Source organism: Genypterus blacodes, unplaced genomic scaffold, assembly GCF_046128005.1.
Source record: "Genypterus blacodes isolate CSIRO-AG114 ecotype Tasmania unplaced genomic scaffold, CSIRO-AGI_Gbla_v1 ptg000070l_1, whole genome shotgun sequence".
NCBI classification, from domain to species: domain Eukaryota; kingdom Metazoa; phylum Chordata; class Actinopteri; order Ophidiiformes; family Ophidiidae; genus Genypterus; species Genypterus blacodes.
This window is the reverse complement of record NW_027466880.1, coordinates 3,038,803-3,052,013: the sequence shown is the minus strand read 5'-3', so window position 1 is coordinate 3,052,013 and position 13,211 is coordinate 3,038,803. Positions and strand designations below refer to the sequence as shown.

The following is a 13,211-nucleotide window of genomic DNA, read 5'->3' as shown; positions in this document are numbered from 1 at the left end:
ACAGTGATGTGTATATCCAATAAAGATGCTACCATTAACCTTTAAATAATCTGTAAAGGAGAGTTTATTACATAAACATCTATGTGAAATTATGATTTGTGCAATATCAGTACCTGATATTGCCTAAATAAATATATCCAGCAATACTTAAGAAATGTTGAAGAAGTGTAAACAAACAATATATATATACAAGCAATAATTATGGGATGTATTAACTTCAGCTGTACTCCGAATTTCCCTCACTCGCAATGTGAACATTTATATATCCGACGGCCAGTGAATGCATCACGATCAGCAACAATTCCCGTCTCCACGGCAGTGCCCACAGTGGGAATGAGACTCAGCAAAACACACCACTACGCCGTACCTGCTTAAAGGAGCCGTGGACGGCGAGGGACCAGGAACAAAGTAAAGGAGCTAAGCCGGGGGAGAAAGATTTCAACTTGGAAATTAAAAAAAAATCATTTAAAGTCAGTTTATGACACCAGCAGAGAGGATTTAATAAGTGGACCGCAGAGACGCGAGTGGGACCGTGACAGATATAAAATGACATCGACACAGAGGGATTAAACCGCGGGGATGTTATGGAAATGGTGACAAGGGCTCCCACACCTGTTTAGAAGTGGCTGATCGGACAGGAATGGCTTGATTTCCCAGCCAGCAGTGCGGCGGGAGAATTCTGTCACACTCATGTTTGTGTGGAAGAGAAAGAAACTTTGCTGCGCCTGACTCGGATAAAAAAAAAAGTCCACTTTTCGAGACGATCTGCCTCCGGGACTCTTTCTGCGCAGACCGCCCGTTGGGCATCGGACCCACAGAACTGTTCAGAATGTACGCAACCATGCAAAAGAAAAGCCACTGGACTACCAGAGTGGTCGAGAGCGCCGTGTGTAAGGATGCCCGCGGGGAGCACAATGTGCCACTGCGCGGCGGCGCGGAGAACGGAGAGTTCGCCTACATCGGCCAAGTTGACGAGGACGTCGTGGTTTGCCAAAGTGGGAAATTAACGGAAGGGGAACTGCTGCTAGAAGTGGAGAACCTATCCATCTCTGGACTGCCTTTGTACGACGTGCAGACGGTGATGAAGAACTGCAAAGGTCCCGTCAGATTGAAAACTGTCCGCCAAGGTAAGAGAGTCAGCGGCGTCCCGCAGCGTGCGCTCGGGAGAACCCCACAGAACATCCGAACTGTGCCCGGATATCGATCGTTTATTATTGATGAGGTGTTTTTACGGTTTACCCGGAGTGATTGATTGGACCAAGGAGCTCCCTCGAAGCACAATAAGTCACGTTTTAGTTCGGCTTGCGTGTTATCCACCGTTTACCCCCAAGTGTTTGTTAAATTAAAAAGTAAATCTAGTCGGTTTCCCTCTTTTTAACATTCGTATCCAGGACCAGTTCAAACTGTCTTTTTGAACGTTGAATGATCAGATGAGAGAATGGCTCCTGACAGTGAGATAGAAATTACACAAGAACATTCACACACGCTGCTAGACTCCCTTTGTTCTAATCCAAATGAAGTGGCTTTGGAAACAATGTCACCTGCCTCTCTCTCTGTCTGTGTGTGTGTGTGTGTGTGTGTGTGTGAAAGAGTGAGAGAGAGAGAGAATGTTAATCACTTCATCACCTGGCATAGAAAACAAACTTTAAAACTTAAGGTTATCATGGAAACCTTTATCCCGGTGGGCGTTTTGGCCTTCATTTACAGGAAAAGCACAGGTGTGACTAATGAGACTAACAATGACAATGGCACGTTTGAATGAAACGGTCATGATTAAAAGTTTAGTCACACCTGTTTGTCAAGTGAGACTATTTACATTGAGGTCCATCATCATCCTAATCATTAACACGGATGCATTGAATACTAATGTGATTCTGCGGTGTAGTTAGTTAAGTGGGTCCTTGCCTTTTTTGGATGTATTTAACTATTGGCTCCCCACACAAGTTGGACCAGCCAGTGTTGCTTTCCGCACCCTAACAGGAATGTGAACATCAGGCCAGCGTGGCCGGTCTGGTGAGTTCACGGTCAGCTTGACTCAGCGAGGATAAGCAGTTTGAAGCTGAGGCGTTCTGACAGGCTTCCCAGCATGGCAAAGCAGACCGCTGAGGGGCTGCTCAAAGCCAGCCGGGCTCACTCCAGCATCCTATACAGAACCACTCATCAAGGACGGAGTCACCTGTGGAGGCTGGTAGCAGTGTGGCGCCAGGCTTTTTATAGGCGTACACGTAGAACACAATACTAGTAAACAATCACTACATTTGTTAAAATATTGTTTATCATGTTTGGTAGAAACTCTCCATGAGCTTCTGAATGATTGTTTGGCTGCTCTCCTTCTCTCTTTTATTGAGGACTTTGAAAGGATGGGCTTAGGATTCTACAAAATCTCATGATTTGTAGTCCATTTACGTCCGGACTGAAATACATTTTTGGCAAGTTGCATTTTGGAGATATTTAGCATTCACTCATGAGGTCAATAGTATATAGAATGGCTGAGGGTTGATCCGCAGAACACTTTGAAAACCCTCTATGATGATGAGCTCTAGCTCCTCTACATGAACTCATAAGCACAAGTACGTCAGCAGTTGCCTCAGACAACACTCCACACTCTACACTTTACCCTGAAATGACTTCATAACCGGTTGCTTTCTCCCTTTAATGAGTTGGGCATAGTAGATCTTTGTTCTAAATTCATATTGTTCATATACAGTTTAGCTGGTGTTCGCTGTGCATTCTTTCTTAAGGAGTTTAAACAATAGAGGGAAACGCTGCTCTCCCTCTGAACCAATCACAAGTCTGAACTCAATCCCAGCTCTTTCCTCAGTAGGATGTCTGGGGACGTCGGCTGTCACAGTCACATGATCAGATCCCATTTGCAGTTTTTAATAATTCACACTGTCTGGGAATTTCCATCCCTAATCAGCCCTAATTGGGAAAATATGCTCAGCAACAAGGGCCATCTGTAAAAACTAAGTGACCTAATTTTTTTACTCGAGGCTTCTGTCGTTTGATTAATGTGGGATATGAAGGAGAGGTATGGTTGTGGCTGATACTCAGGGTGCCTTTGTTGGTTTTGACTGCCGAACGTGCAGTGTTTGAACATTTCAACACTCCCATAGTTAACACACACGCACACACAGGGGGCATTTATAAACTGTGAGTGCTGAGCTGATAAGAGTTTCTAGCTACTGCAGAGATTGCATTGTTTGCTTATGGTTTCAATGGGAGCTGCTATGTGAAAAAGAACAAGATTCACACACACAGACACACACACACTTGCAGTAAAATACACAGTTTTAACAGCCAGCAAGCCTGAGCGATGAGATGAACACTTCAGTTTGTATTGATCCAAACAGAAACTGTGGGAAAATAACTGGATAGTGTAAATACTGCCGACCTCCTCACAATACACACACACCACCCTGACACAGGTTAATGCTTAATGCTCAAACGGGAAATGACACGCAAGGAATGAGATGTGGTGCGATTCCAGGCTAGTGTGGGGAAGTTGCATACAGGAAACAAGACGTATGAAATCCATACACTTGTGCAAAGCCAGGAGTGGCCCCTGGAAAGCTCTGGTTCTGGAGCTGGTTGTAATCTAGCAGTCCTATCCTTGCAGTCACACACATACACACTTTTGAAGTTGTCACTGCTGCCACTTCAAGTTACCACCGTTTTAATTGGGTTCTCACCTGGAGACGAAACCAATTAGTTTTTGGTCGATATTGATCGTAGCAGCCAGGAGTTTGCATGCCCTTTTTTCCAGGACGTTGTGTGTGTGTATCCTTCCATATTTCCCTGTGGATTAAAGAAGGAAAATGGTTCAAGTAATCAAATGTGGTCCTTAATATGTAGGGTGAGGTTGAGAAAAGGGTGCTGGTGGAGTTTGCGCATTCTGTGTTCCTGTGTCCTCTCACATCCACAGACAGAGTCTCCAGCCCCCTCCCACCATCCCAAACAGGATAAGCGGGTATAGAGAATTGATGTATGGCTGAATAAATGGCTGTTTTCAGGTGTGTTTTGGTGAGGTCTGAGCAAACATGGTTCCAACATGGTCGTTGTGCATCTGTGAATGAATGTAAGATGTCACCACTGTGCAGTGGTCAAGGTCCTCTAAGGAGGATTGCTGTGTGTAATCAACAGGCTTTGCTGCTTATGGCCACACACACTACAATCAGAATCCTCTTCACCTGAACCCTTCCATGTTTTCCAAGCCCAGTGGGAATTCCAGATCTACAGCTATGGTCACATTTCTCTGTCACCTGTATAGCTCCGTATAGCTGTTGAGATAAACGATCGCCTTATAGGCTGGAAATCTGTGGAAATCTCTTTTATACAGTGAGTTGCTAACCAAGGCTCTCAAGTTTATGGCGCCGTGTGACTGTATTAACTCCAGGATAGGTGTGTGTGTGTGTGTGCGTGTGAGTGTTTTTGGGCGAGCAGTGCATATGGAAGTGTTTATTTCCTTTCTCCCAGCAGGAAGTTGGACACCCCTCCTCGCCCCAGCGTTCTTCCACCTTTGTGTTCTCTGACAGCGGTGGAGCGACTTCACTTCCTCTCTCCCAGCTTTGCTTTAGGAAAGAGCTCTGGCTTCAATTTCAGAGTGTGTGAGGGTGTGTGTGTGTTTGTGTATGTACTGTATGTAGCGTGTGTGGGTATGTGAAGGAGGAGCGGTAGCCCAGACTACTTGGAGATTTCAGTGAAGTACATGGGAAGGGCTGTGAAATGTCCCGCCAACGCTGTGCTTTTTTGGCGTCCCGGCTAACGAGGTATTGGCAAACACGTGCGCGACCTCGCCGTTGCCTGTTGCCTTTTCTTATTCCCCCCCCCCCCCCTGATTAGCTCAAGTGCAGGCCGTTGTAATGAATGTGAATGGGAATCGGTCACACTTGGCACTTTCTGTTACACACTCTGTCAGAGCGAGAGAAAGGCCAACTAATTTACAATGGAGAGTGTAGTGGGGTGGGACTGCACTAGCCTCTCACACAGCGCTGTGTGTAGTCGGCACAGGAGTGTGTATTTCTGAGGAACACCTTAACATTTTGGCAAGGGTGACAATGCAGCTCTCTCTCTCTATCTCAGGTCACAGAGGGTCTAAGCTGCCTCTCTCAGGGGCATTATTACTTAACCACCCCTATTCTGACAAGTCAAGAAGTCTCTTGCCAATACAGATGAACAACATTGTCCAATCTTGACAGTAGTTTGGATGCAGATGAAACAATGGTTAAGGAAGGACTTGTTAGTTCTTGAAATACTGTAATTCCTGGGATTTCCTGAGAGTATTTGGTGGAAAAAGCCCATAAATTTCTCTCCTGGAAGTCCATTGAAGAATCAAAAGTTGGAAGAGAAGCATCAGCGTCGTTAGCCCACAACCAAGTTTTGATCCGAGGAGGCCTTTTTTTGTGGAGAATGTAACATGGAGGAAATCTTTGCATCTGGTTGCTCGAGCAATAGATTTTGTACTCGCAGGTACATTGGAAGTAGCTGAAGCATACAAGAAAGGATCTCTCGCCTGCAGATAGCAGGGGTGTGTGTGTGTGTGTGGCTGGCTGTGGGGCTGTTTTTATGTGCTTGTGGATGCCATACAGGGCTGACGCTGCCAAGTCTGCCGCCGTAAAACTCGGATGAGATGCGATTATGCCTCCAGCAGGCACAAATCAACCGGGAAGCAACATTACACGATGATGGAGGCTGTAGGTTAGGGTTTAATATGGCCGATTCTCAAGAAAAACTCTTAAAGTTTGAAAAGAACTCTTAATGTTCGGAGATGAAAGATTGTAAAGTTAATTTGTCGTCTGTAATCTATACTTGATGTTAAGGTTTATTTCCGCACCTGGATTTCTTCATTTAGTTACCTTCAATTATTTTCTGGTGGATGCTTTTGCTGTCCGATTACACCAGTTAGTCCATTCATGTCTGGTGTTTGGTAGTCAGTCACACATATGCAGACAAAACGAGTGCAGTCGCAGGGAACGGTCTCAACCCGATTAAGAGGGTTTGGTGGGTCTGCGAGTCTGCAGCGCTAAGCACACCCATAGTGTCGGGTGTGTGTGTGTGTGTTTGTGTGAGGTCTTCCACCAGTTGCAATTATGTGGCACAAAACAAAACCTTGCTGAGCCACATTGCCCTTATCCTCCTCCTCCTCATCTTCCCTCTTTATTCATCTTGCTGGTTCTCTTTATTGCTCCCCTCTCAAGTTCTGCTCTATTCTCTCGACACTCATTGTCATGTGACTATGGGAATGGTGATGGCTCTCATTAAGCGGCAGTCCACTCAGTGCCGCGTTTATTTGAGCTGCATGGCAGAGTTCCTCCCTCCTTCCCCCTGTTTTTTCTGCTTAACTCTCCTAATGAAAAGACTCTACAGGTCAGGTCACTCCACAGCAGTTATGGATGACGGTGTGTGACCGAGCTCTGAATGAAGCTTTATGAGGGTTGCAGTCACTGTGAAGTGTGCTGTGTTAAGGGTCAAGAAATGGAATTTGTGATTTTTCTGGATGGGAAAGGACTGGTTATGCACTTTGACGATCCTCCAATAATGACCGAAGTTGAACAGGTTGACTGGACTGCTCCTCGCCATCCTACTCACAAACCAACAATCTTTGGATTCTACCTTGTCCATTTGCTTTATTAAAAAATAGCGTCACCATCAGGCCAATTGATGTCTCATTGATGTCTCACAAATCAACATGTCCTACATGGATGGATGTGGACAGACCCAAAGAATCCAGGGAATATCAGGCTGCCTGGTACCAGAATGCAATGGTTTCTTCCCTGGATCATGACCAACTTGCTCATGAAATCCTCAATAACATTTTAAACTATCAGCACACAGATGGACACGCCTGAGGACATAAAGTCGTTGGTGGAGGGAATAATTCCAGGAAGTATTTACCTAATTCATGTGCTTATTTACTCTAAGCTCCTCCTTGCTCCTCCTTGCACAAACATCACCATTACATTTATTATGTTCATGATGTTGCTATGAAGTAACAAGTGTTTGTATCATACCACACCCCTCTGGAATTAATTAATTAAGTCGGGCCTCAAGTTGAGGCTTTTCAGCTTATGTGTGAATTTTAGACCTTCTCAAGCACAAGAGCACCGTCGGAGATCTAACAAGAAAGATTTGTCCTGGGACTGTAGGTTTCTCCAGAGAGTGTGTCTCCTTTACAGACGTGATACTTTATCAACACCCTAAAAGCTGTAAGACCATGAGTAAATACATTTTTGTAATGAATTTCCTGAACCCTTTGGCCATAGTAACTGGATTTTGGGCACAAAACACATTATACCGTGCTGAAAAGTTGGCATGCTGAGAGTTATACCATCTAGCCAAAGTCGTGTAGATGCACACAATCTTTATATGGAAAAATGAATCACCTCTGATGCAGTTTTGCTGCTTTTAGGCCAAGTCTGAAACCAGAGTTGGCAGTTGCCCGATAATTGTCAGTCTGGCTGAATCCCAGGATGATCACTTGTCATTTAATTTGCAGTTTGAAGTAGCCGCAAAGCCAGCGTAACGCCACAAACGTCAACGATTGAGTGACCAGATTGGTTTCTGATGTGTCCGAAATCTTTCTGTTGTCTCTTTTGCTGTATGAGAAGTCTTGCAAGGCCAATTTGTTTGACGTTGTGATCTGCTTTGACATTTTGTGGAGATGGCCGGAACAAAGCTTTGTTGGAAATTGTGAAAAGACTTTTTCGGAGCAGGCGATTGAAATGCGTAGTGTCAGTTCACACCATGACAGTGCAAAGTGCACAAGCTCCACTGCGTGTGTTTATGTGTCTCATTGTGGAACTATAAATACGAGCATTTAAAGGTCAGCGCCCACATGAAGGAACAATGCACAGACTTTCTGCCCATTTTTCATAGACAAAAAAGCAATCCTTGCACTCATCAGTCATTTACTGTACAATAGCTTGCTGCAGGCTTCATTAAACCAATCCAGTGAGTAAAATAGGAGCCTAAAGATAGAATCTTAATTAGACAAGCAGAGACTAATTAGTAAAGACAGAAAATGGATTGAGTCTTAATTAACAGGTCACTGGTGTCCGTCGTCTCTCGTCACGGTTGGCATCAGCGGTGGATGTTGATGGCGGTTGGTGGCTGTGAAATCTCCAGCACCTTCCATAAGTGACGTCCACATTCATTCACTATTGACAGCTTGTGTAAATTAATTTATCTTATCATCAAATAACTTACACATAACCTTCCTCTGTGTATGCGCATGAAATTATTTTTAGTGCAAATGCCAGCCTACTGTGTTCACCTTTTTTTTTTTATACATGTTCGCTATGTAATGGTATGAGCAGAGACCACCAGGTGAGGAGTGTATTACTCTAAATGGGACATTAACACGCCGGAATGAATCCATTTACAATAACATAATCTAAGCCTCTTACTTGGAGAAAACTCGCATTACTCTAGAATCAGATCTCACACTAACTGCATTCTTGGCATCTGAGGAAACCGTGGTCATCTGTGAAGGTGGATCTGCAAATAATCCAGGTTTTCATTCAGCGAGGACAAGACATGTCCAGCTCAGTTTTACTGTTGACAAAAATATAAGAAAACAAATCGAATCCGTCAGTCTGATAATCTAGTTAAGCTCCTGAGTCTGGAATTAAGTTAGACATGAGAAGTGCTGACACATTGTATTTAGTAAATGAAGAGGCACAGTGGGGGAAGCCTTGTTTGAGCTTTATGTAACGCCCACATGAAAATCCTGTCGGGCCCTTTGGTACATGCCGTCACACCTGTATTTGCAGTTGATGTAATGACTCGCTCGGTGACTTATTGTTTTACTGTAGTCGCCCTTGATGGAGTGCTTGGCGGCAAAGTCCTGTTCGTCCTTATGGTAAAGTTCCACTCATATCACCGGAGCTTTACACACACACACACACACACACACACACACACACACACACACACACACACACACACACACACACACACACACACACACACACACACACACACACACACGTCTTATTAAATATTCATGTCCTCAGGATAAATATCAAAGCTTAATGCATCCTGATATTTGTTCCTTAGTTTTCATGCAGGGCTATTGTCTCTCTCTCGTCCTCTGTCATGCAAACACACACACACACAGCACTTTCCCTGAACCCTTTGCTGCTAAGGAATGCTCTGTTTACATAGCTGGGATTTAGCGTTGGGTAGTCCAGATCGGTTTGTTAGTCTCTCAGGTGTCTGCTGTGTGTCATTGACGGTTTTTATAGGCCTCATTCTGGCTCATACTGCAGCAAATGTTGCCGCGCTACGTCTAGAACTTCTCCCTCTCTGCTCGTTTTAGAAAAGGACACAATGGCTTAGGGACTCTTGGGAGGTTTAGAACAATGGCTGAAATGTGCTTCAGAATTAATGTCATTTATTTTCGTTGGAACGGAAGCCTTGGGGGGGGGGGGGGGATGTTTTACTTGACTTGTAGTTATGCACAGCTGTGACTACTGCAGAAATCACAGAATAACTGGACTGCTCAAACTATACAACAATATGTCCCGTAGTCGAATATCTCGACAATGTTTTGGTTTGCGAGAAGTGAAAACACACTGAACTGCAGGCACTGCTCAACGGAGAAGAGTGTCTTAGATCTGGCGTTTGTGATTTCTAACTGGCTTGATGTTAGGGATGGCTATCAGATGGCTTGCGGACACGTCTCCAAATTTCATGAACCTTCACAAATCACCGGCGATTTTACAAGTTCATTTTCATTTTAGTGTAATCTCTTTCCGAACAATGTCACCAACAGTGTTTTTTCTGGACATGTTTGGCATTCACTATAACTTCATGAAGAGCTTTTAAGCTTTAAGAGGCTTTTGATGTGTTCTGTGGAGTCATCAGGGTCCATTTTTAAGACCTGCTAAGTGAAAGTCAAATATCTCGCATGCTACAACAAAAACAGTGTCGGGGACCACTGATGTAGGGTTTGTTGTCTTGGACGAAAAAACAAGAGCAAAAATAGTTTAATCTGATTTTTGTCTGCAATGTTTGAGTAGAGATCCTCATCATACATTGTGACTCTTCAGGCTCATACTTGCCTACCTGCATTTCTCAGTAGTAGGCACGAGATTGGACTGTCATTTTTGCAAATAATGCCAAGCTGTGTTAGAGGGCCACACTGATTGTCAAACAGAATCCATTGTCTCTCCCTTGTTTTCAAAATCTCCCTAACTAAGCACATCTTAATAACGGCAATATGTAACGTCAGCACACCTTTTTATATGCTCCCTCTCTCTCTGCCCTCACCCTCCTTTCGGTGTTCCACTATGGAGCGCCTTTGCCGTGAAGTCACCCCAAGTCGCACAACCTGTGATGTATTGTACCAATCTGTTGAACACAGAGAGAATCACCTATTTTCCTAAAAACTCATGGTTGCAAATAGGCAGAAGGTTTGTGGTGACAACAGACAATGGTCGGTGTCCTCAAGCTTTACTGGGCTCCAGTGCTCATAAATTAGAGGAGAAATCTAATTTCCCTGTGGGGCTCTTAGGCCCTGAGTGCACCTAGACACACTGTTTCTTTTCAGGGGCGACTGATTTCTATTCCTCTGGATGTAAATGGGCTGATATGGGACAGCTGGAACTGGATTGTGGCCTAGTTCCCTGCTGAGTCACTAGTAGACAAGTAGTACTTTATTTCTGTCACACCAACGGCGTGCACGTTTCTGGCGGGGTTGGTGAGGCCGCGTCCTCATGACTGGATGATACTGAGAAGGAGTTCATTCCGAGTGTTGATTGGTCGTACATGGAGCCCTCGGGGGGTCAGACAGAGTACAACGTACTTTTCAACAATGTTATCACAGAAAACGGCTGGAAAAGTTGTAAGAGGGTTGTAAGTGTGATAAGCGGAGGCAGTTTCATCATTGTCATGTGCTACAGAGCCCTGCTATTGAATTCTTCTTCTCTCTTTTCGTTCACTGGCACTATCTCTCTCTCCATTACTCCCTCTTCTCATTCCTGTGTGTCACCTCCTTAAACTGTCACATCCCCATGCGTCTGCTGTTCTCTGCTGATATTAGGTGGCGCCGTGAGGTTTCAAAGGGCTTTTGAGTACAGCTTCAGAAATCTGTGTGAACATTAAAACAAATCTGTGTGTGACATTGAGGGGCACCAATTTTCTCTCAATGCTGAATCCAATTCCCCAATCAGATCTACTGATTGATTATACAATCAGAATGTATATTTAAAAAAATCTTAATCCTTCAATGCTGTCATATTTTAAGCTCTAATTAATCACGAATGTTGGAATTGTTTGGTTTGTTATACAGATTCACTCTTTTCTTCTCCACCATGAAACCACAGCGAGTCTCATCAGTTCGCACCTTCCTCAGAGCACAGACTGGCTTGGATGCAAGTTTTTATGATGCAAAAAAATTCAGAGATCCCACCTTGAGAGCACACGTTGAAAAGGAATAAAAGTTTAATCAGGTTTCTGATAAATAAGAAGCTAGTGAGCCTCCACCCATGTACGCCAGTGAGTTGGTGTGTTTACTGTCTTCACACAGTGATGCTTTGGAAAGAATGGCTGGAATCCCATCCGGCCTGTTGAGGCTGTTTAACTGTGTATCGTCACGCCATGCCTGCTTTGATGTCAGTTAGCAGCCCAGCGTTCGGCATGAACGTTCAAGCTGAGAACATTATAGGTTGAGTTCTGAAAGTCCTGAAAGTGATATAACGTAACAGGTTTCTTAATGTGTTGGCGGGAAGGTAACGTAAAATGCCACATTGATTTGTTCCTCGACTTGGAAGCCCTGTTGAAACAGCTGCTTTTGAGGTTCATGTGTCTGCACAAACGGAAATGATCGATTCTACCAGCGGTGTTCACTGTGGCAACACCGGAGATGGCAGCCCCTGTCAACCCGTTTTTCTGCATGTGTGCGTGTGTCAGCGCTTGTTTCCATAGCTGAGCTGGTCAGACAGGTTTGGGTGAAACTGCAACATACCTTCGCTGCACCTGTTGGCAGGTGAAATGGACGCCGCTCATAGTCGGAAGGCATCATGACGAGGGCGGGGCAAAGATCCAAGGCTTCAGCAAGCGTGGGCCACACCCGTGCTTTGCTGATTTTCCTGCGCTCGTGTTACTCCCCTGGCAAATGCAAATTCCCAGAGGCCACTCTCAGCCCTATGACGTAAACATTTAAATTGTGAACCGGCATGATGTAAAGACTCAATAGAAAAGCTGCGGTCACTGTAGATGCAATTACAAGAGATTGATGGTCTGTACACGGGTCGGGCCAATTCGTCTTCACTCTGGGTAAATACTACACTTGAGCCCTCTCCATCCCTCCATTCTTCTCTCTGTTGATGTGGAGAGTGTAAACATAACGTCTGAGGTGATTGGAGTCAACTGACCTTTTGGTCGCCATGGCACCAGGGACCCTAAATCCTGAGAGGCAGCTCATATCCAGAGGCTTGGCTGAGTACTAAATAAGACACACCAATGCACACGAAAAGACTCTGAAAGCAGCAAATTAACGGTGTTGGGGAGTGACGAGCGGAGAGGAGAAGCTTTTAGTCTCATGATGTTGCCAGCAGATAACTTTGTTTAGCTGTCTGAGAATGGACAGGCCACATTCCTTCCGGTCTTTGCACACATACAAGCACACACTCTCGGAGAGATACAGAAGCCCCACGTGTGTTAGGAGTTTGTTTGTGCGTTGCATTGATGTGGGATGCTTCTGTTTTTTTGCAAGATAATATATTGTAGGAATATAGTAGCAATAGTGAAATGCCATTCAAATGTGGCGAGCTGTGTTCAGAAGCAAACTGACTCACAGCAAAGTAACTTTTGAGCTTGAACACCTCGTCTGCCTTTTCTGAAACAACTTCACTCATGTTGCGACTGTAAAAATGCAGATTCAATCCAATCAGGCGGTTTTGTTTTTGCTTTTTCTTCTGGCACAACTCTTGGTGTTTATTATTAAATATATAATTATATATATGATTAAACCTACATTTGGTCTCATTAAATTGGTAATGTTTTCATCCTTGTCTGTTTGTAGGCTGAATGGAAGACGGGTAGGGTGTGTGGAAGAACATTTTGATGCAGAGTCAAATTCAAACTCATTTTAAAATTGACATTGCAAAATAGTTTTTCAGTGTCTGTCAAATTTCTTCAAATGTAACAGCGAAAATCTAAAAGATTTAGGCATAGTCTACATATCCAACATGTGGAATTTGGTTGGG

At 44.3% G+C, this 13,211-nt stretch overlaps 1 protein-coding gene across 5 annotated transcripts in view; it reads left to right on the top strand.

The window, feature by feature from the left end:
- The first annotated feature begins 317 nt into the window (after positions 1 to 317).
- Positions 318 to 13,211, top strand: part of magi1b (membrane associated guanylate kinase, WW and PDZ domain containing 1b) — a 123,437-nt gene continuing 110,543 nt past the window's right edge. For all 5 annotated transcript variants that reach the window (XM_076156398.1, XM_076156396.1, XM_076156394.1 and 2 more), the window contains exon 1: positions 318 to 1,127. In XM_076156398.1, the coding sequence (XP_076012513.1) occupies positions 830 to 1,127 (298 nt within the window). In that variant the 5' untranslated portion in view covers positions 318 to 829. The remainder of the gene's footprint in view (positions 1,128 to 13,211) is intronic.